Source organism: Nilaparvata lugens, chromosome 1, assembly GCF_014356525.2.
Source record: "Nilaparvata lugens isolate BPH chromosome 1, ASM1435652v1, whole genome shotgun sequence".
Taxonomy (NCBI): Eukaryota; Metazoa; Arthropoda; class Insecta; order Hemiptera; family Delphacidae; genus Nilaparvata; species Nilaparvata lugens.
Genome location: NC_052504.1, coordinates 41,530,205 through 41,555,834, shown reverse-complemented (window position 1 = coordinate 41,555,834; position 25,630 = coordinate 41,530,205). Strand labels below are relative to the sequence as shown.

The 25,630-nt window shown below is 33.8% G+C and overlaps 1 protein-coding gene across 2 annotated transcripts in view; it reads right to left on the bottom strand.

Moving 5' to 3' along the window:
- The window catches only part of LOC111044285 (polypeptide N-acetylgalactosaminyltransferase 1), a 69,191-nt gene that overhangs the window by 38,128 nt on the left and 5,433 nt on the right, over positions 1 to 25,630 (bottom strand). For both annotated transcript variants that reach the window (XM_039434158.1, XM_039434152.1), the window contains exons 2-4: positions 11,599 to 11,833; positions 6,845 to 7,011; positions 585 to 759 (exon numbers count right to left, since the gene is read on the bottom strand). In XM_039434158.1, the coding sequence (XP_039290092.1) occupies positions 585 to 759; positions 6,845 to 7,011; positions 11,599 to 11,833 (577 nt within the window). The remainder of the gene's footprint in view (positions 1 to 584; positions 760 to 6,844; positions 7,012 to 11,598; positions 11,834 to 25,630) is intronic.

Sequence of the window (25,630 nt, the reverse complement as noted above, 5' to 3'; positions counted from 1 at the left end):
ATAAAGACTTCCGATCTCTACAGCTGCTCGAGTAGAACTGGACTGGAGAATATTATCAGTACTTGTGGAAAATTATTGACTCTTTTCTGATATTAAAATTTTCAAATATCATAAGAATGAAGGCCCACAATATACAACCTTCATATTATGATTTCTTCATATCTATTTGTGACAGTTATCTGCTCAGAGGTTATTATATCTTCATCGAAATTATTGATGGCTGAAGAGTTGGGTACAACCCATAGAATACGACTTCCAAATATTTGAATTGAAATACTTTTGTAAGAAATTATTTTTGATGAAGGATATGCCTACGTGAACTCGAGGCTTGTTCATGGGTAATGAGGAGGAAGATGATGAGCATCGGTGGTTTCTGCTTTTAGTAAACTGAAACACAAACACTTAGCACTATCTATTATTTTTCATAGTACTTTGTAATTTTATAGTAATTTATTTATTGTTATTTGTTATTTTATGTTAGAAGCCTTTCGCTGATGACAAAACATGCATGAGGAAAATGTGTGTGTGTGTGCATGCAGGTCCTACCGTTAGTGGCTATCTAAAGTTGGCAATGTTTTACTCACCAATGTATACCAGCCTCGCAGTGAGCGTCTAGGAAAACCAATACATCGGCCGTTGCAGCCTGCGCTCCAGCCAGCCTTGCCTTAATCAGGCCTCGTCGTTTGGGCAGACGAAATAATTTCACTTTGGATGGCAGTCTTGTTCTTATATAATAATCCAATTTGTCATGGAGTTCATCTAACAAAACAAGCATACATTTACAGTACCAAAAAAGTCAAGGACAAAAGATAACTAAATAATGCGAATAGGATTATTTTTAACTGTATGCTTTAATTATAATTGATTATTGAATAGTCAATAATATGAGGTAATTCTATATCTAGCACTAGGCTTGTGCGTAATAGGAAGGATGAGTCGGTCTACAGCTTTAGTAGGACTTGGGAACAACTGGGAAGCAATTTTTTCAACTAAAAAAATCTGAACATCAAGAGTCGGCTCGCAACTCAAGTGGACACACATAAAACGGGAGTAACAGACGCATGTATCTCAACTTATCAGAGCGTCAACTCATCAGTGCGATCACTGAGACAACTACTTCCCAGTTATTACAGTAGTTGGTTAACGATCACTCAGGCTGAGTCGAAGGTGACCAGGTACCCTAGAGGCAGTTTGGGGTCCCCTCTCTCAGCACTCAGCAGAAGGATCTACAAAAAGGCCAGGAGTGGAACTCACGTAGGTCACGAGTTTGTGGGTGGAGAGGCCAAAAATCACCACTGCTCAAAGAAGGGCAGACATTTAGGCAAACCTTCTTGGGAGAGGTGAGGCTTTTCATCCTGCGAAGTTTCGGAGGGGCAGAGAGAGAAAAAACTCAAGAGACCAGTGATAGGTGAAAAACCAGGCACAAATGTGGGTCAAGAGGCTGAGTCAAGGGTGGCCGGGCGCCCTAGGCAACTTGGCCGCCCCTTCCTCAGCGGAAGGACCTACAAAGAAGGCCAGGATTGGAACTCACGTAGGTCACGAGGACTAATCAGTCTGAAGAGACTGCCAAGCATATCACACTGGATTGCGACAAGGATTGCAACCAGGTGATGTATGGAATGTTAGTATAGGGAAAAACTCCTTGTTCTTGTAAAGGACATAGGTATTGGTTTGCCTTACTAACATATTACTTGGGAAGACAATAAGCTTCGATTGGCGTGTGGGGTTCTTTGAACCTTTTGATCCTTGAATCCGTCCTTTCGAATACAATAAACAATAACGACCTCTCAAATCTTTTGATTTTTTCTAAGGTTGTGCATGTGTATCAGTGGATTGTTAATGTTAAAATATATTTTTTGCATAATAGTGTTTCATAAGTTCATATAATTCTATCTTCTAGAAAGCTTGATAAATCAATTGATAAATTGAATAAATATCAATAATTTACTATCAAGAAGGATGAATAGTTTTTTATTGGAAATTTATGTGTACTATATGAGCAGCATCTTAACTAGAATATTAATTCATAATAAATTGATACAGAAGCGAATATTGAAGAAACTCCTTAATGAGAGGCTGTCTCTTTTAAAATAAATAAATTGGAGTTTCCCAAACTAATACTACACGATTAAAAGAAACAGGTACAATTTAATGAAAATAATGAGACGTACTGAGCGTGCACAGTATGCAGTTGCATTCATGCAGATGCTCATCATAATGAATTGCCAATTTAAAAAGGTAATTTTTAAATATACAAAAGATAACTAATAGTTGCAGAATACTAATTATCTACGTATACCAGAAATTAAAAATTATTTTATAATGATGACATCTCTAAAACATGAAGGCATTTAAACTCTAAACTACTAAATGCATAGTTACTGAGTGTTGAAGGCCAATTCTACTGATAAATTCAACAAATACATCCAATTTAAATATATTCCAAAATTCTTGTACTCACATATATTAAAAACAAGTAATTTCTATTTGTTATATGAGTGATTAAGCTAGAATAGGTTGAGTTATACTAAAAATGAAGGTATTGAAACGAATAATTTGTAAGATTTGTGAAAATTAACATACAACATACTCTCCTAAAGATCTTCCAATTCAATATTAGCATTGTTCTATTCATAGATTAATGTACTTGATAAAAGATCCCAGTTTCAAATTAATTCGAAAATCATTTGGACCATTTTTAAATCTATTAGTGAGAGGAAAACGAAATATTTTGAATTGCTTTGTTTACTGGAACAAGTACCATGCGAATAGTGTTTTGATAAAGAAGCAGAAAACTACTTGACCACTTAGTTGCGATATAGTCTAAGTTACAATTTTATTTCCAATATACAGAGTGAGGCAGATTTGTTTGCTTATTTGGTTACTCAATAAACCATACCATGTACAAATATAATTTTCTGTTCCTCTAGTTTTATCCTGTTTTAAGAATTGTATCAGGCAAACAGCATCCATTAGATTGGGCTGGTCGATGTAAATGGACTTTAGAAAAGTAAACCTACCTGATTTAACACGCTGTGAGTTTTTCCTGTTGGTTATTTCAAGTTATTAGTTAACAATGATCTTCGAGACCCTTGATGAGTTGAACAACCAGTTTGTAGCGTCACCCTGTTACCAATTGCCAACATATCCAATGATATTTTGCAGAGAGTTCGAAATGGCTTTCCAAATCAACTGAAACAGTGTATTGAAAAATATACACTGGACGCCTGATAACAATAATTTTAAACCCAAATAAAACTAGATGAACATGAAATATAAAATAATGCTTTTTATACGTTGTTCTCTGAAATAAGTGATATTTTTACATGTTTTGTTTTCATTGAGTAGCCAAATACAGTTGTGGACTGATGAGAAGATCCGTAGTTGTTTTGCGCGGGAGCGCTCGGAGGTAGAAGGAAACCAACTGCGCATGCCTGACTGATGTATTGCTAGTTAGCAAATTACAGCTGAGCTGTGTTGAATGATACAGGCTGATGCATCAATACGTATCGGAAGCCAATGTTTTGTTAAGCGTTTCAAATAGTAGATACGTACCTATATGATTTATTCATCAAAGAATAAAACTGAATGGAAATCCCCGTATCATAGTACCAAGTAGTCATAAACTTAGTATCATGGGTAGTGCGGCTTGCAAGGCGATTTGACTCAAATAGCTGCGGTAGGCCTAAATCAGCCCAGGGATCTTCTTTCGAGTCCGGAATTGTAAGCAAACTAATCTGCCCCACCTTGTATGAGAGATTACTATTTGCTACGGGAGGTTCACTACTGATTGAAGTATCCAAGCGCGCTGATAGATTACACAACATGGCTAATAATTTTTATTACATAGTTTTGAGTATATAGAGAAGGGTGCAGCATTCATAATATGTTATACGAATTCAAAATGAACCAGACCACTAATATTTCTGGAGAACCTCTAAACGCCATGCAATAATTTCTTCAACATGCGTCATGATTAGAGGAATGCAAACTCTTTTTATTCAATACAAGTGCAAAATTGAACCCTAGTCGAAAATGTGTGTACTTTGTTAACCTTTCAACTAATAATATCTAGCCTTGATTTGCATGTTGTGATCTAGTCATCCAAAATCTGTAAAATATGAAAAAAAATTTAGATTGATTAATTGATTGAACTCAACTTCAAGATCAGTTCACAAACTATGGGCTATATTTAATCATAAACATAACATTAAGAATAAGATAAGATGACTCAATATTAAAGCATGATGACACACATAGTATGGCTATCCTATTATATTAAGCGAGCAATTTCTGTATTAACCTGTCTCTCTCTTAGTATTTTTCTTCTTTCCCTCTCAATTAATATTTTTAACCGCTAATTCTGAGTTGTTGGTTTTTCCCAATTTCAATTTTAACTACTACCGTATTGAATTCTATATTTAGAACTCATATCTGCGCACAGGTTCAACGCCTATGCAGGTATTAATATTTTCCTTTTGAGTGTTCTGTACTTTTTGCATAGATTAACATTTATTATTATGTATTTTTTTATATATATATACACTGTTTATAAATCTCTTTAGTGTTTCTCTATGCTGTAAAGTGTTGTATTATTATGTTTTGTTTTTGTTTATTTTTGGGAAATAAATTTAATTTCATTTTTCATTTCATATCTTTATATTTATCTGGTTATTTTTATATCTGGTTATTTATGTTCAATAAATAAATAAATTTATGTTTAACGGATCTAGAAAAAGGCTCTAACGATTTTCACAAAATTTGGAACATAGTGGGTTTAAGGTATAAAAATTCGATTGCACTAGGTCTCATCCCAGGGAAAGCTTGCTGAAGGACATGAAAAGGATAATAATTATTCATCCTTGGGAAAACAGAAGATAATTTCGTCGTCTGTCCATAACAGTAGATGCGAGTGCCTGTGTGGAAGAGAGACAGAATTATGTTCAGCTGTTTAAGTATTTGCAATCAATTAGCTTATCTCACGATGAAAATTATCTAGAATTTTAATCGACTTGATCAAAATAATCTGAATTGTTGACATGACATGGTATATTATTCTAAATTACAGTATATCATAATTTTTTAAGGTAATCATTATTTTACAGTTTAAAGTGATTGGTGAGTGTTATTTTGTTATTAAATTTGGTTTAAGTAAATAATCTAAATTATAACTTTTCTGTTTTCAAATGTTTGGACTAAAAATTGGACCTGAATTAAAGTTTATGGAACATGTACATGTACATGAACATATACTTTTTGAAATGCTTATAGTGTATAAATCAAAATTCGGGGAACAAAGAGTTTTGGGCTGTGCCTGTTAGTCCTTCCCCAATCATTTTAAAGAATTGTGTTCTGTTTATCAATAAATAAATAACGAGCGAAGCTCGGTGCCCCGATATTCATTATGATTTTAGAAATTGTTATACTTGAAGTTTGGTTTGAATGAGTTGTTACATGAGAACATTAAGCCTACTTTGTAATAGCGAATGGATCTACTTTCAAGCATAGAGGTACTAGATGTGTTCAAAAAGTAATGAGAATTGTAAAATTTCGCAGGTTTAGAGCCCTCCGGTATATATTATTTTTTTTATCATGTTAGTACACATGTCCCTGAAGTACGATACAATTTTCAGCAATATTCATTGCTTAATTTACAAGTGGCAGCCGCAAACGTTAGACGTGTTTTCGAGTTTGTGGAAAAAATGGATTAAATAATTTGTATTCAATTTTGCGTAAAAATTGGACGCTCAAGCTCAAGGTGTTTGGTGTTCTTTGATTTAAGGGCATAGCGCATCATTAATTCCTGCCGCAAGGTCAAACAATCAATAGGGAGTACTACCTACAAGTTCAACGCCATTTGCATGAAGCAATCGAAAAAAAAAACGCCCGGATTTGTAGCAAACCAATTCAAGGCTTTTGTACACATTATCAAACATCATTGCTTGTTCGTGAATTTTTGGCTAAAAACAAAACGGTAACAATGCCTCAGCCTCCATATTCGCCAGATATGGCTCCAGGTGACTTTTTTGTATTTCCAAAAATTAAGAGAACATTTAAAGGCCGTCGTTTTACAAGCATAAATTAAATTAAATGCGAATCGCTGAAAGAGCTGAAAGCTATTACGAAGATCGATTTTCAAGAATGTTTCAAGAATTGGAAAAAGCATTGACACAAGTATATTATTATATCCGAAGGGGATTGCTTTGAAGGAGGCAGAATAGGTATTGATGAATTAATAAATATATCTTTCATTAAACAAAAATTCTCGTAATTTCTTTTAACACACCTCGTACTTCAAATGAAGTAAACATCTAAAATTGGAAATATATAACTAATGGGCATTCACAATATTTTTGGAAATTTATGGCAGGTATTAAAAATAGTACTGTCGATTGGGCCCTGATATAATATGAATACCACTTTACAGTACATTTTTCACGAAATGAATTTCTCATTCAAATTATTATAATTTTCCAAAAAAAACCTCACCAACCACTTTTCAATAATTTTGTCTACATACATTAACTCAAGGAAAGTACACAGAAACATATGTTACGATTATTATTCCTGAAGTTTTAAGTAATCTTAATAATTAAATACGAGTTCAAGTACAACAAAAAGTTTATGAACTTTGAGGCAGAATGGTGATGGTATTCCAAGAGAAATATGTTTGTACTATAAATTATTCGATGAGTCAACTTAAAATACAACAATCGTACACGAATAATCAAATTAGTGCACTTCTTCCCATTGATTTTGGATTCTATGCGACGGAAAACTTTAATTCGATTCAACCTGCTCAGAAGTGGAAGTAATTAATGTTCAGTGACAAATAACCACTTACCATGATCGCTGAAATCATCTATGAGTATAATTTCTTTGAGCAGTTCATCAGGAGTTTGAGAGATAACGCTAACAATAGTCCTTAGTAAGACACTCCATGCCTCATTACAGAACACAACGATTACACTGGCTGATGGAAGATGACTACTGTATGATAAAGAAGAGCACCTGCAACCACATCAAGATCCCCACTTTAGTTTGTTTGCGTTCATATCACGGCTTCTAGAAAGCCAGAGAGACAATAATAAAAAAGGTGATAATTTAATCTAAAGGTGCGTTTAGACAGGGAATGTAAAAATGGAATGTAGCATGTGGCATGTACCCACAGAGCTCAATACGTACTGGAGACAACAGTGATTGAGAAGCTGTGTTTTGTGTAGTTTGGCTGGTTTTAATTAAAGCAAAAAATAAAAAAGTTGAAAATAAAAACCTATTTTCTTTTCTATTGATCAATTCATTATATTAAATTTAATAACTGAAACAAATTTATTCAATTTGTGATATAAAGTTTACGTGAGATAAAAGACCAAATAGTTTTATATTGTAAATTATTACGATTGTTAATACTTTTAACAGCATGGAGCTATGAAACTCGATTTCTGCTTTTAACAGACCCTTGTGGTGCACGGGTTACACCTGCTCGTGATATACACAATCGAGGGAAATATACAGACTGCGACAGTAACGACTAAGCAGTTTTAAGGAGCAATAAAAAGTAATTAAGAATAAACATAATGAAAACATGTTTTTATTTTCTAAGTCGGTTGAATGTACCATTTTATGTTAATCAGGTTTTGAAAATAATATCCTGAAGATGTGCGGCCGTCAGCATCAATGCACTGTTCAAGGCGATCTCCAGAGTTTTGAGCAGCTCTTCCACACATATCGCGGGGTATAGCATTCACTTCTTCATAATCCGCTGTTTCAACATTGCTTGAGTGTAAGGGCAGCCTTTGAAAGCCTTTTCCTTCAGATATCCCCTTGGAAAAAAGTCGCAAATACTCAGATGTGGTGACCGCGCAGGCCACCCAACATCACCACTCAGACTAGGCATCTCGGAAACATTTCTTTCAAAACGTCTGGTGTAATTATCACTGTGTGAGCAGTAGCACCATCTAGTTGGAACCACAAATCCGCCAGCCCATGTTCTTCAACAATCTCGTCCAATTTGGGTTGCAGGAAATTTCTCAGTATTGGAACATAACGTTGGGAGTTCAGTGTCACGTTCACTTCTTTCTCCTCAAAAAGGTAAGGGCCAACCACGCTAAATTGTGATGGCACACCACACTGTCACTTTAGTAGAATGTTGAGGTCTTTCATGAATTATTTGAGGGCTTTCTTCAGCCCAGAGGCAAAGCTTTCCTTATTCACGTACCCACTAAGATGAAAATGTGCCGTTCACTACTAAAGAAAGCTGCATAGAGAGGGATTTGAGCAAGCATCTGCTAACACAAATTTTGTAGTTTGTCGTAGTCTGCTGGGCGTAATTAAATAAATAAATAATCAATTTATTTGTTCACGGACTAGCCATACAAATACAGTTACAGTTGAATAGAAATACATGAACAATATAATTATTCTATAATTCAAACATTAACACCCAAAAGAAATGAAATACTAAAATAAAATGTCAGATCATACGAAAGCACGATTTCATTCTTTATGTCTCTTATTAATGTCTCCACTATATGTGGATTATCAAGTAATCGAGAATAATAGAATACTACTGCATAACTGAAAATTAATAACATGAAAAATTGAATTAACAAATTAATAGAATAATTACAATTTAACAAAAATACTTGAATAACACAACAATATAACAATTATAGTTCAAACAATACTTCAAAGCATATTACCAAATTTACAGGTACATTTGAATAATTATATTATAATACTACTTTGGATAGGTACATGTAATTTTGGACAGGTAAATTACATTGGATTTAAACTACAAGATTTCAAGCTATTGAATAAAATAACAGGCATGCTACTGAGTATGATAATGGTAGCTAAGTCAGAACGAATTACTTGATTTACAATAAGACTACACTAAACTTGGGTGGAGATTCAATTTTTTTCAAGCCAAACAAAATGTGATTTATCTACTTGGGAGCATGCAATAACAATTATTACACATATTTTATATGAAATAAAGTAATATCTAATAGGCGTAATTCTTGGGCAAACATTATTCTAAAAAAATGGAACTTTAAATGGAAATGTCAAATCTTTCTTAAAATGTGGTCTGAGATCCCTAATGCAAAAGAATGTCGTCGAGCAGAGCGTTCCAGTGATTGTTGGACTGCTGTTCTGATGCTCTGCTGCGCATTTTCTGGCGTTCTAATCGATTTGCGACAACACTAAGAATTTGTTTTTATTGTACTACCAGTTTCCTCCAACTGCAGAATCCAGGACCGAATTGTGTTTGCAGTAGTAACGGCGTTGTTGCGTGGAATGTTGAACTGTCGTCGAAAAGCTCGTTGTGTAGATTTATTGTATTCATAATAAGCGCGAACGGCAAAACCACTAAATGCACCAGTCGAAACAATGTTGGCTACTGAAGTAGGGTTAACTAATAAACAAAAACAAACCAAGTGCAAATTTTAAGCTCTATCATAGCTGATGTGACAATGGAAAAAACAACTTAAACGTTCTTGCCGCAACCGGTCTCAATGAATTGCACTCAATATACTGAATCACATTATTGCACTGATTTAATTAATACCCATCAACAGTTGAACCTACTTTCACAGCAAATAAGCAAACAAAAACTTAGCAATACGAGATTGAATGGTGGTGGTTGAACTTTCACTTGAAATGTTTTCCAATCCATTCACATCGACCCATCACATTGCCAGTCTGAAAAATAAGTTGAGCAGCAGTGTATTTGCCCTCAAACGTCTTTGTGGTGAGCTGGACCAGGATGGCATTCGTCAGGCCTATTTTGGCATTTTTCAGTCGCATATCCAATATGGCCTAATAGTCTGGGGTTGTGCAGCACAAGCGCATGATATCTTTTTGTTGCAGAAAAAGGCTGTCAGAGTCATTGCCAAAGCTCCATTTCGTGAACATTGTAGAGAAATTTTTAAGGGATTGCGTATATCAACACTCTGTTCATTATAATATGGATTCCAATTTTCGCTAGCAAATACAGTTACAGTTGAATAGAAATACATGAACAATATAATTATTCTATAATTCAAACATTAACACCCAAAAGAAATGAAATACTAAAATAAAATGTCAGATCATACGAAAGCACGATTTCATTCTTTATGTCTCTTATTAATGTCTCCACTATATGTGGATTATCAAGTAATCGAGAATAATAGAATACTACTGCATAACTGAAAATTAATAACATGAAAAATTGAATTAACAAATTAATAGAATAATTACAATTTAACAAAAATACTTGAATAACACAACAATATAACAATTATAGTTCAAACAATACTTCAAAGCATATTACCAAATTTACAGGTACATTTGAATAATTATATTACAATACTACTTTGGATAGGTACATGTAATTTTGGACAGGTAAATTACATTGGATTTAAACTACAAGATTTCAAGCTATTGAATAAAATAACAGGCATGCTACTGAGTATGATAATGGTAGCTAAGTCAGAACGAATTACTTGATTTACAATAAGACTACACTAAACTTGGGTGGAGATTCAATTTTTTTCAAGCCAAACAAAATGTGATTTATCTACTTGGGAGCATGCAATAACAATTATTACACATATTTTATATGAAATAAAGTAATATCTAATAGGCGTAATTCTTGGGCAAACATTATTCTAAAAAAATGGAACTTTAAATGGAAATGTCAAATCTTTCTTAAAATGTGGTCTGAGATCCCCAATGCAAAAGAATGTCGTCGAGCAGAGCGTTCCAGTGATTGTTGGACTGCTGTTCTGATGCTCTGCTGCGCATTTTCTGGCGTTCTAATCGATTTGCGACAACACTAAGAATTTGTTTTTATTGTACTACCAGTTTCCTCCAACTGCAGAATCCAGGACCGAATTATGTTTGCAGTAGTAACGGCGTTGTTGCGTGGAATGTTGAACTGTCGTCGAAAAGCTCGTTGTGTAGATTTATTGTATTCATAATAAGCGCGAACGGCAAAACCACTAAATGCACCAGTCGAAACAATGTTGGCTACTGAAGTAGGGTTAACTAATAAACAAAAACAAACCAAGTGCAAATTTTAAGCTCTATCATAGCTGATGTGACAATGGAAAAAACAACTTAAACGTTCTTGCCGCAACCGGTCTCAATGAATTGCACTCAATATACTGAATCACATTATTGCACTGATTTAATTAATACCCATCAACAGTTGAACCTACTTTCACAGCAAATAAGCAAACAAAAACTTAGCAATACGAGATTGAATGGTGGTGGTTGAACTTTCACTTGAAATGTTTTCCAAAATAATAAAAAAAGGCGGCTCAACACGCAACAATAAATTTCTAGGCCTACATCAGGGAAAATATCGTATTGTTCTAATATGAAACAATCTCGGAAGATATCACCATGGTCGGGCGCCTTATGACAAGTCTCCGGTGAGAAGCAATTTTACATATTTTATATGTGACTTCTACGATTATTTGAAGACAAATTATCTTGTACGTTGATAAAGATTACTTTAATACATCAGTGTAACGTGAGTTAATTTGTTAATTGAAGAGAATATGTAACATTAAATGAAGTAAAATACTTTCAAATTGATTTACTTACATTGGATGTCTGGCATCTTTGATTGTGCGGTTTAACGGTATCTTATTACTAATGACTAAATTGAACGCTTTGTTCTTATAGGACGCTTCTCCCTCGAGAAATTCACGACCCTTGAGTGTGACTGCTTCACCACCATCACCCAAGCCATATACTATTTTTGATTCGTCAATTTTGATCAGATTCTCAAACGTCGAATTTATTGAAGTGGAGAATGTTCCATCGGGCATTCGACCACCTGAAAATGAAACAAAATTAGATTTTTTCTGTTTGTTCCTAACCACCTGATAGCATCTAATAAGCTATTATATTCAAACATTAATAATTGCTAATGTCTGAGATAAAAAGTTGCAACCCAATGATTTGACTTCTACATTGAATAATTGAACGATCGTATCGAGTTCTTACTGAAGACTTAAACCTCGAATCGTTCGTTTGTAGGTTTGTTTGTTAGTTCGTCGACTACATCTGATTGCTCTGATCAATGAACTTCAAATTTTCAACTCATATTCTTTGAACTAGAACCAATTTTAATTATTTATCAAAATTCATTTCCTTTTTTTTTAGGTAGCGAATAAGTATTGACATTTATGAAGTAGGAAGAAAGGAAGAAGAAAGAAGGAAGAAAGAATGAAAGATTGATTGATTGATTGATTGAGTACTTTATTTATGTAGATTACAATATATACTGGCTTATACACTTATATACAATAGCTTACAATACAGCAACATTATAGATGAATTTACATAATATAGACTAAGAAAATAATTATTGAACTGTATATGATATGAAAAAGCAGTTTGTAATATAATAACTATAGATAATAATCATATTGTTATGCATCTACATAAATTGGCGGAGCTTTGGACATAACAATGTCCATTCTTCGGAAAGAATATTAAAAATATCCTCCCCACTAACTCTCTACCAAAACGTTAATTTCGTTATTTAAACTAAGGATTTATTTATTAATGGAAATATTGTTAAGTTTTAATCAATATGAATATTAAAGAGAAAAAAAACAGAAAATTGATAGAGTAAAATAATTATATAGGTAGATAAGATCAAATAATTGATTAATAAAATGAAGTAGGCTGAAAGTAGATCAGGGTTATCAACTTTCAGTAATATACAGCATTATGCAGTGGATAATTGAAATAACATGAGTTTATATAATATATATATATATATATATATATATTATATATATATATATATACAATTCGTTCTATAACATGGTTTAAAGGTTTGTATTTGTGGGATGGGTGGGGGATGGATGTCATGTGATCGTTCTAGGGCCGGACAGTTTCAGTCATTTGTTCCAAAAGATGTTTTTTAAAGTTAGGATGAAGCTCGCTCGGCTCTCGATGGACCTGATAGAAACAGGAAGTGCATTCCATGCACGACAGGCACTGACTAAGAAGGATTTTGTGAAAATAGTAGTTCGATGATTGGGTATCCTTAAAGTACTTTCTCCGGTTCTAGTATGTGAAGCATCTATCCTCCTACCTTCAGAGACAAATTTGAAATCATCTTTAAAATAGTTTGGATTACCGTATATCAAGATATCTCTAACAAGCTTGACTATTCGAAAAAGCCTCTGATCGGGAAGCTTAATGTTGAACTAGCAATGTGGGCTGGGGTGATATGATCATGGCGTTGGAGAGAGTAGACGAAACGTAGACAATAATTTTGGCAACGCTGTAGTTTATCATTCAGAGTGACTTGCATATCGTTAAGAACAGAATTACAATACATTAAATGTGGGAAGATGAGAGATTGAACCAATAATAATTTAATGTTTCTAGGGAGGATATCGTGCATTTTCTTCAATGCATGCATGGCTGAGAATACCTTTTTACAAGTTTTGTTCACTTGTTCTGACCAGTCAAGAGTATTATTCATAATAATGCCTAAATTTTTAACTGAGCTACAGTAAGGAATGTCATTACCGTCTACACTAATTTTGTGAATCAATTCAAGGTCAATATTGTTTATAAGACGAGAATATCCAATTATAATGGGTTGTGTTTTGATGGGATTAAGCTTAAGGCCATTTTTCTTTGTCCATTCCACTATCGAATTGATATCCTGATTCATTATTCCAACTGTTTCATTAATTTTTGTTATGGGACAGCTTAAATAGATTTGAAGGTCGTCTGCATAAGTATGGAAACTGGAGAATTTGATAATGGAAGAAAGGTCATTAGCATACAAAGTGAAGAGGAGAGGGCCTAAAATTGAACCTTGTGGTACTCCATGCATAACGTTTTTCCAAGTTGACTTTTTGTCACCGACAGATACACATTGTTTCCTACCTAATAGATAGGATTTAAACCAAACTAACGAGTTGTGACTGAAACCAAGAATAGCCAACTTATTCAGAAGGACTGTATGATCAACAGTATCGAATGCTTTAGAAAAATCAAATAGGGTGAGGATGGTGCATTTTCTTTGGTCCATAGCTAACCTTATATCATCAGTGACACGAAGCAGAGCTGTCTCAGTTGAATGGAATTTTCTAAAGCCTGATTGAAAGTTATGAAGCTTACTATTGTTGTCTAGAAATTTTACAACTTGAGCATGAATGAGTCTTTCTAGCACTTTGGACAATGCAGGTAAAATACTGATTGGTCTAAAATCCTCAACTTTATTGAGTGATGGAACTTTATTTAGAGGGCAAACCAGAGCAAACTTCCAGTTTTCAGGGAAAATGCCTTCTTCAAGTGACTTGTTGAAAATGTATGTAATGGTTGGTAAAACAGCAAATAACATCTTCTTGATAAATTTAATAGGAATTTTGTCTACACCCATAGCATTACTATGAATACGTTGAATTGCTCTGAAAGTGTCTTCTTCTGAGATTGGATGGAAATGAAATTGATCAGTGATTGGTAAATCTAAGTTTGTAACCTGCTCTTCAAGATCATCAATGTGATTAGCAATGACAACTTCGTCGCATTGGTTAGAGTGTGAAACGAAATGGTCATTTATATTATTCAATGGTAAGTCAATTTGTGGATTCGATTTCTCTTTGCCAAGCCCGAATTCTTTTATTCCCTGCCAAAGTGATTTAGAGTATTGTCTATTGTTTGTCATAAACGAATTCAAGTACCTAATCTTTGAGTTCCGTAATTCCTGTTTAACCCTATTCCTAAGGCTCCTATACTCTATCAAACTGTCCAAGTCAAATGTCTTTTTAAATTTTCTATGTGCTTTGTCTCTACATCCCATAATCTTAAGTATGTCTTCAGTCATCCACGGTACTCGTCGTTTTCTATTAATCCTCCTTGTCACATAAGGTGCATGTTTGTCATACAAAGTCAAAGTCCAATTCTCGAAAGTCTTGACCATGTCATCAACTGAGGGTAATGCTTCAATTTGATGCCATGGAGTCTGAGCCACATCAGTCAGGAAGGCGGCTTCATCAAAGTTTTTGAAGTCTCTATAAGTGATAATTTTCTGTTCTGGCTTGGGTATCTTATGGGAAAGTACACAGTAGATCAAATCATGTCTAGAAATAGCTGGGACTGAGATTTGGCCTGCTTGAACAACCTCATTGGGATCACTAACAATGAGAAGGTCAATGAGTGTGTCTGATTCATTAGAATGATGAGTTGGATCGAGAGGTAAAATAGTCATGTTTAGGCATTGGAAAATTGTAGTCAGTTGAAAGTAGTCAAAGTTACGATTTGTCATGTTCAAGTCGGTGTTCATATCCCCCATAACTAGTATACGGTTATAACAAGGCATAAGAGAAAGCAAGGCACTTTCGAAATCTGTGAAATGACCTATTTTTGGTGGGCGATAACAGATACCAACGAGTAATTTATCAGTACTAGATAAGGATAATTCAAGTAGCATAAACTCTGGCCTGGAACAATACTCTTGTTTAGATGTGATTAAAACTTTTGTTTTGATACCTTCTTTCACATAAATTGCTACACCCCCACAAGCTTTATTTAATCTATCATTCCGGAAAAGATTATATCCAGGCAATGCAACAAAATTTGATGAAATACTAGGCTTCAAAAATGATTCGGAAATTCCGATTATATTGAAGTCCTGAAAACGGAAGATTGCTCTGAGTTCATCAATGTGGCAACTGAGGGATTGTACGTTAAGGTGAGCAGCCTTGAAAAGTTTTTTGAAAGAGTGGAGCTTATTTGCTAGAAACATACCTGCGTCATTATTACTATTATTGAAATAATCATACCTACTTGAGGGCGAGCGAGCTGACGTGTCAGTGAGAGGCATCATGGAAGCAGCAGACCAATCGTGAACCGACCTCAGAACAACACATGACGGGGAAAATGGGGATGAAACTGATAAAACTTAACCTAAATGAAAAAGTCTCTTGATTCAAGTGCATTCAGCATGCCTTGACAGTTCGGCTCCCTTCACTATTTAAAGCACTAGTTCAAAACAAAATTCACTAAACACAATTAGATGTAGATGTGTGGAGTTCCGGTGATGAATAATCCTAATGGTGAATAAGACGAAGATTGAGGAAGAACTGGTAGTGGGAGATCTGGTCCAAGTGGAGATAGAGCGAGTAGGTATCCAGTAGTGGAAGAATCGGTCCAAGTGGAGGTAAGCGAGAAGGAATCCAGTAGTGGAAGATCGAGTCCAAGTGGAGACAGAGAGAGATGGAATCCAGTGGTGGAAAATCGAGTCCAAGTGGAGATAGAGAGAGATGGAATCCAGTAGTGGAAGATCGTGTTCATGGTGGAGATAGAGCGAAATGGGATCCAGTAAAAACTGAAAAAGAGAAGAAAAAGCCAGCAGAAAAACGAAAAATCTTTGAAGAAAGTTATCAATTGAGAAAAGATACATAATACAACTGATAATGAATAATATCCCCATAAAATTGAAGAGGAATAGTATGATTCAATGTGGGAAAGAATTGATATTATATGGATAAATATATGGATATTATAATATAATATATGGATACTAGTAGAAGGTAATCAGATAGAAAGAGAAAAGGTAGGAAGATAAATAGATATAGAAAGAGAAATAAACATTTGAACATGCTGGATAGCTAGTGAAAAAATCACAGGGAAAATAATGATAACAATGGGGAAGAAAAGAAGAGAAAGAAGGAATGTGCACAAATTGAGAAGAACTTATGAAACTGAACTATAGAATAAGAAATAGAACATCGTATTGTGATCTTGAATTAATCAAGGAGAGAAGAAGAAGAAGAAGAAGAAGAAGAGAAGAAGAAGAAGAAGAAGAAGAGAAGAAGAAGAAGAAGAAGAAGACGAAGAAGAAGAAGAAGAAGAATAGAAAAGAATACTAATCATCATCGCAAACAACAATATTCAAGTAATCATTATAAATATAAGATCAAGAAGAGAAATTAGAAAGAAAAATAAGAAGTAGAGGAGACGATGGAGAAAGTGCTGGATTATTTTAGATGAGTTTTAAATAGGATTGAACGGTGAAGTGTGAAAAATATTATATAGTATTAGAAGTATAATTAACTATTGGGAGTTGCAATAACAATAAAAGTAGTAAATTGAGAACTGTAATATTTTAGTGATGAATGTCTAAGATAACATTAAATGAAATACAGCCCCTATATAAGCATATGAACAGACTACCCACCCCTCCGTTCTATCAATAATTCTTCACACATTTGCTTCTATTGCTCGAGCTGTGGCAACAGTAGGAGATATCATTATGTACACCTAATATAGAAGAGATTACTATCTTTACCTATAGATTACATCCATATCTATAACGTATGTTAATCATCCAATTTATTTGAAATTCAGCATTTTGAAAATTATTAATTATGGAAATAATTTTGGTAAGAGATGTAATAATTATTAGTAAGAATAGAGATAATGATTCTCTAAGTACCCTCTGGAGTATAGTAGTTGATGCATTGAATGTAGTTTTGGGAATTAATATCAAGATAAATTATTAATCAGTATTAACAAATGTGGATCTCCTTAGTTTGAAATAATTGCCTCATACATAATCATAAATAGCAGTGGAAAGATTCATTTTATAGAACAGAAGGAGAATAGAAAGAAGGAGAATGAAGAGATAACATTCACTTAATTCTGCTTATTCACGTTCAAATATATCATGACTCTTTGTCGAAGCCAGTTAAAATAGTGGTGTTCTTTCACTACACGGAATTATATGGAAAATAAAGAGGAGGGGAATATTTCTCTCTTGCTCTAAAGGGTGGTGTTCTTCGATAAAATGGGGTTTTCCACCACTCTGAAAAGTGTTTGTACTTGTAGAAGGGAGAAATTAATTTCTCTTTGATTGAAAATTCATTTTTGAGGGTACTTTATAGTCCAGGCAACGGATGCTCAAAAAAAGGTATAGAGGGAAAAGTTTGGAACACAATTTTTGACCCCGCAGCTCTTTTAAGGATAGTAAGGGGGTGAATATATCAAAAGTCCTCACTCATACCCACTGTGCTAAGGGGGTGGGGGTGGTTTGGAAGTTACCATATTTTGGTTTTTTTGCACATATCTCGAACAATATGCGTCTGTCAGAAATTTTTGTCTAATACAAAATTAAAGCTTACAAATGAGCATACAAGTTTCATCTGTAACTTTTTTCCATATCTCTCTTAGTTTTCTAGGTATGAGCTCTCGAAAGTGTCACATTTTAAGAAAAACCCTACCGGCTCCGATTTTTTCATCTTTTTTGCCTTATAACTTTTCAACGACGGATTGAAAAATTCGTGCTAATCATGTGGTCATAGAGCATCATATTTTCTCCAATTTCATGTAATATTTCATTATTTTACGCATCTCCCTAAGATTGTTACAGCCGTTATAGTGTTGAGTGTTATATCTTCAGTTAACAACAATAGATTGATTGACAGGGAAATTTGGAGGAAAAGTTTGGAACACAATATTTGACTTCGCAACTTAGTTTGGTCTAGTTAGAAGGTGAACATATCAAAAGTCCTCATCCCTACCCCTTGTGCTTAAGGGATGAGGGTGGTTTAAAAGTTTCGTTTTTCCATTTCTGGCTTACACGCATGTATCTTGGAAACATTTCAAACATTTCCAAGCTTGATTTCGCGAATTTGGACAGCAATTCAGAAACTGGATATGTAATAGAATGTGATCTCAAGTATCCGAAAGAGTTACATGATAAGCATGCCAGCTTCCCACTCGCGCCTCTCCACCAAACACCTCCACACGAATTGCTGTCAAACTATCAAACAAATGAGAACGGTCAAACTGGAACCAAAAAGCTCATGAACACACTTTTTGACCGTGAAAAGTACATTGTCCACTACCTCAATTTAAAACTCTACCTTCAGCTCGGTTTGCAATTAATGAAAGTACATCAGTGAATTAGCTTTTCCCAATCTCCCTGGCTGAAAAGCTACATCGATTTCAATATCCGCAATAGACAGACCGCGAAAAATAAATTTGAAGTATCATTCTTTAAGGCCTGTTGCAATTTGATTTTTGGTAAGACTATACAATCAGTTCGCAAGCATATCAATGTTAAAATTATGACAGACGAAAAACGATTAGATAAGTACATTTCAAATCTGTTATGCAAACGCTGGCAAATAATTAGTCTGAATGTGATCGTGGTTTTCTCTCGTAAGTTGGAACTAAAAATGAACAAGCCTATCTATTCTGGGTTTTCCATACTGGAGTTGAGTAAATTCCATATGTACAATTTTTTCTATTGTAAATTACAAAAAATTATACTGTGGGATCGCGTAGAACTCTGTATGACCGATACTGATAGTTTTCTTTTAAATGTAAAAGTAGAGGATGTGTATCAGTTGATTAAAGAAAATTTGAACCTTTTTGACACTAGTAACTACCCCCCTTACCACCCCTGCTTTTCCATGGAGAGAAATAAAGTTGTAGGAAAGTTCAAGGATGAGACAGCCTCGAAACCTATCCATCAATTTATTGGGCTTCGATCTAAACTTTACTCATATTTAGTATGTAATGAGTATGAAGAACCTGTAAATAAATGTGTAGCAAAGGGTATACAGACCGGAGTGAAATGTAGAAAACTTAATTTTAATTTATACAAGAAATCGTTGATTGAACATTGTGAACACATTGAAAAATTCAATATGATGAGATCCTATAATCACACCATGTATCAGATTGAATGTGCAAAAATCTGCTTGGGTCCTTATGACGACAAGAGATACATTGCAGAGAACGGTGTGGACACTTTGCCTTTTGGACATTATAGAGTGCCAACAACGCTCTAACTGATTGCTCAGTATGTCCCGTGATGATCATCCAACACCACTAATTTTGATTTCCTGTTGTAAATATGAATATTATTAGATCTAAGATAGCGTTAGAACTTCATAGCATGCCACTTGTCAACTATCCCACTCACAAATATGAGTTGAAAAGTCAAAAAGACTTGCTTCAAACCGATCTCATTGAGATGAGCAGTTTATCAGGTTTTAATAAAGGTTATAGGTATATCTTAGTTGTTATTAATTGTTTTTCAAAATTCGCATATTGTGTACCATTAAAAGACAAGTCAAGTCAATCTGTATTTGATGCACTCGAACCAATTATTTCTAAAAATAAGGGAGTTAAGTTGTTCCAATCAGATCAGGGAACAGAATTCTTTAATTCAAAAGTTAAAGTGTTATTAGATATATACAGTATTAAACATTACCATGTTTTTAGTGATAAGAAAGCTTCCATAGTTGAAAGGTTTAATAGAACAATTAAAGCAAAAATTTATAGATATTTAACTGAACGTGGAACCAAAAACTGGATAAGCCAGCTAGACAGTTTGATTCGGAATTATAATGCAACAATGCACACTTCAATTAGAATGAAACCTAAAGATGTGTGCAAGAAAGATCGTAATCATGTTTTAATGTCTTTGAATTCTGCATTCAATAGATGATATAAATTGAAAAATTCAAAACTAAAATTTAAGCTAGGAGATGTTGTACGAATCTCAAAGAAAAGGTTTTTCTCAATAAATCTTATAACATAAATTGGAGCACAGAGTATTTTGTGATTCATTCTATATTCCCTTCTCAACCTGTAACATACAGCTTGTGAGATCTAAATGGGGAAGTAATTAGTGGTAGGTTTTATGGAGAAGAAATTAAAAAAACACAATTGAACAAATCGGAGAGACAAGTATATCTGATTGGAAAAATATTAAAGCGTGATAAAAAAAAATTGCTTGTTAAGTGGATTGGATTTTCAACACCTAGTTATATTAGTAGATGTCAACTATTAGATGAAAAATAATCTATTGTAATATCTTGTTGTAATACATTGCATTTACTGTAAATATCACGAAGATTTGGTGTAAATATAATACGTCTTTATCAAAAAATGCTTCTCAGCTTCATTTCAATCTGTAGTTTCATTTTCGTAATTTGCTTTAGAAAATCTTTGACCAAGCCATAGATAAGGAGAAGCAGACCATATGCATTCTCATAAAGAGGGTGCAGGAGAGAGAGGGAACAATATATTGAAGTGAGAAACTTCTATCAGTTTGCTAGTGCACTGCTGTGAAAGGAGTGACAGCCAGCACGTGTCGACCGCATTCTGATGTGATAAGCCATACACACCCACACTCTGAGAGCCATGTGGTGACTGACACACACCCCCTTTGATAACAACAACATGATAACTTACAAAAAATGATTAGTTCCTTATCAGATCACACACTGTACACATGTCTAACATGAGTAATATCCTGATAGTGAATTTTGACAAGATTATAAGACAGAAAGAAATCCCAGCATGGTGTAAAAATGGTAAGTTGTTACCTCATAATGCAAATTTCCTTATAATAGGGTCTTCAGGGTGTGGTAAGACCAATTTGCTATTTAATTCAATTTTTTAAAAGAATGGGTTAAGATTTAAAACTATATACTTGCATACCAAGAGTGAGTATCAAGATGAATATATTTTTTTAAAAAACGTTTTTTCCAACATGAAGGATATTGAATTTCATATAACCAACAATTCTGAATCTATACCACATCCGAACAAAATATCAGAATATTCTTTAGTTATATTTGACGATTTACAACTTAATCATGTACCTCAAATAAGAGAATATTTTACTATGGGCTGACATCATAATATTGACACAGCATATTTAATTCAAAGTTATGGAGCTACGCAGAAACATTTCACTAGGGACAATGCGAAAATGATTATAATCTTCAAGATAGATTTATTGAGTCTCAAATTAATTCATAGAGATCATGTTGGAGGAGATATTTCTTATAAAGATTTCAGTAAACTTTGCCATAAAGTTTGGAATTGTAAACCTCATAATTTTGTAACTATTATGACCAAGTGTGGAATTAATAGCGGTAAGTACCGAGATTCACTCGATACGTTTCTTACCGTTCAGTAGAGATTAATTCTTTGTACAGTCATGTTGTCTAAAACATGCAGGAGAAAACTGAATAGAAAGAATGTCAGTTTAATCGATAAGATTAAGAAATTGAGAAAAGTAATAAGTGAGAAGCATAAAAGCTTACTTAATTTTGAAAAACGATTGGAGGAATACAATAGGAAAACACTCTCACAGTTGAAAGAGCCCATAATTGAACTGGGAAAAACCAAATCTAGTTTCCACTCTAATCATGGTTTTACACCAAAAAAGGAAGAAGTAAAAGAGGAAGAAGAGAGCATGGAGATTGATGATGAGGAGGAGGGGGAGTCGAGTTATAATAAAAGCTATGGGAGTTCAACAGAGAATCTTTTAAGCTCAACTAAATTTGAAAACAGTTTACTTGGTTCTAGTAAAAACGATGAGGTGTTGGCACAATACCTAAAAACGTTTCATGCGGAAAAATTGAATAATTCAATTAGTTATGGAATTTCATACGATTCTAAAGATGACGTGTATTATATTGGAAATCAGCAAGTAATATTCGATAACAGTTATATAGATATTTATAATGAGAGATTTCATATAACACATGGTTTACTTGAGTTATTATTCAGTTCAAGGCCGAATTTGAATCTTTATAATCAGAGAGATCTGGATAAGTATAAAAAAATCTTAACACTTACAGGCATACATTTAGATCAAAGAGGGTATGTTAAATGTAATCAGGGAATTAAATCGCAAATGATTCAGAAATTATTTCCCAGTAAAAAAAATAGTAAAAAGAAGGGATGGGGTTTATTGAAATTTGCAAAAAATAATTCTCATGAGAGAATTTATCAATACTTTGATAATTTTGACGAATTAGTGGAAAGATTAAATTTACACTATTCCTCAAAAGCTTCTGGCAACACTGGACATGATGTTGAGATCATGTCTGTAATTGAAGAGCTAAAAGAAGCAAAACTAATTGTTTAGTGTTACGATGACTTTGCATCTATTTAGTCGGATTGATACACCTAGTAGTGCTAATCTTACGTGCAATATTGACTTGATAACACAGAAAATAATTTAATAAATCAGCAAGGAATCAGCAAAGCTGTGAAATTTTATTTAGATTCACGAATAACCAAACTCATTTCGGAAAATACTAAGAATATCGGTGTGAGCATAATTGAAAGAGAACATATTCTTAGTTCATTACAAAATTTTAGTGCCAATATTGATAAAGCTATTGCAGAGAGAACTCTAACTTTAGAATCCGCTCTAGGAGAAGTGAAAACTTTAACAGACAGCTTTTCATCCCAGTTGGACAGTATTAATAACGATAACGTTGATAAAGGTTATATAGATGAGAAATTAAAAGCCATATCAGATAAAATTAAGAATTTGGAGGTCTTGGACAGAAACTACCTCAATACTAAATTAAAACAGCTTAGTACAGAAATTTTTACTAAAGTAAATGAAACACAACCATCGCCAATTGATAAGCAATATTTAGAATCTACTTTGCAGAAATTGACTAGTTCTTCATTAACAAAGGAAGAGTTTGAAAAACGATTATCTGAAATGGCGAGTGCAATAGAAGCTAATATTATGGATGGTATTGAACAATTCATTACAAAAGATGCTATTGCTATTCTGATTAATCAAATTGCAGACAAGTATGCAACTAAAAATGATATAGGAGATTTTATTAAGAAAAACGAGATGGAAGTCGCTGTGAAAAGCGTTCCTGATAAAATAGCTGAGGCAATTAAAGATTCGGAAGAGGGGTCTGTTATGAGACTGCAATGTTCGGCTGCATTCATAGATTATCTTAATTTATTCATCCATAAGATAGCTTATGATATCGTCAGTGGGTATGCACGCATTTGTTTTAATATGAATTGGATAGAAGCTAAGCAACATAACCTTTCCGAAAATCAGGTTGCGGAAATGATAACAACAAAAATTGGCCTAGCCCAATATAAAGGCTTTGTGTTGTCTCCGAAAACAAAACATCTTGTGAAAGGATAACACTTGGCATATGAGGGAGAAATTTGAAGTACAGTGAACTTTAACGGTTTTCTTGCTAACACAAACACATGCTACTTGAAGATGATAAATCAGACTATACATTTTTTTCATGCGTCTATGATTGAATGTAACAGTTTTTTTTTTGATGTAGGAGTTATATGAAGGCTCTTATCTATAGAATTTGGGAAGGGGGAAACATTCACCCACAGGGGGGCATACCACACGCGTCATTTCTCTGGGGAAACATTCAGCAAGAGGGAGGCGTAGCATGCGTGTCACTTCTCTCTAAACAGTCGAGGTGATAAGTTCACAATGTCTCACTATTTTGATTGGAGAAGTTTCAATGAGTTCTCTGTAGAAGCAAATCCACTAGCCGATTGGGGTTATGAATTTTATCCTTTTGATTGGTTCGTAGTAACAAAGGTAACATTTGCTGATAATGGCGAAATTCACCTTAAAATTATCGATATTGATAGTGAAGGTGACTTTAAACACACTATTAAGTTACCAAAAGAATATTCAGCGGTTTTGAATGAGGATAATGTCAGAAGTTTCAATTCATGGGAATTGAATGTGAGTGGGAATTGCATATTCTTAAGAGAGTTAGTGGGAATTGCATATTCTTAAGAGAGTTTCATGGTAACTAAAGGCGTTGAGTATTAAGATACCCCACCCAAGTGGAATAGGTCTGAGAATATGTAAGTATTTTTAGATATGTCAGCTCATTCCAATTATACTTACATATTGTCGGAGAAAACACTTTAACAATAACATTCTTTTTCTGAATAAACACATAATTCTAAACAATATAAAGGTTAAATGAATTTAAAATAACTTTAAAAAATAAAGTTTTATTGAGTATAATAAATGAAATTTGTAAACTTGTATTCTTTATTAGTTGGCAATCGATGACATGTCTAGGCTTCACCCAAAAGGTTTCAGTAGCTCTCTCATGGAAAAATGGCTGCTGGCTATAGTTGAATCATTTTAGTCCTGTTGAAAATGTTCTGTTTAATTGGAATTTAAAATGTTTTAATTGAGATCTGAATAATTTTATTGTGTTCTAAATTTGTGTTGAATGTTTTGTGTAATTTTGAAAGCCTGTAGCCAATAAATGAGCTCAATATGAATATATAAGTATTTTAGCTTGTACAATTTTTGTTTAAGTATCAAATGGTTTTGTTCAGTAAATTTTCGTTGTAAATTGCCCAAGTTTTATGAAAATTATAATTTGATTTGCTCTAAACTGGACTTATTATTCATAGGCATTAAATCCATTCATGATTTATCAAGATTTTAGCATATATTGGAACCGTTGACTTTCCATAGATGATAGGTGAAAGCTATCAAACCTATTAGGATAAATTTGGTAGTATGGCACAGCTGAAGCACTATCAGTCCCAGAATCTGAATATGATGCCTCAACACATAATGCAGGATGATAGCCATCTTCAGGGACGAGGGAATCATCACTCCTGACAACTACAATATGGAAGTTACTTAATACAAGATCCAGAGTCTTACCCAAATTATTCACAACTGAGTTATACAAATTTAAATCATAAAAATTCAAAAAATTATTTAGAATCCTAGCTCTAGATGTTCCCAAAGAAAGATAATAAGTGCAGGAGGTTATTTCTGGTAAATTGAAATCTCCAA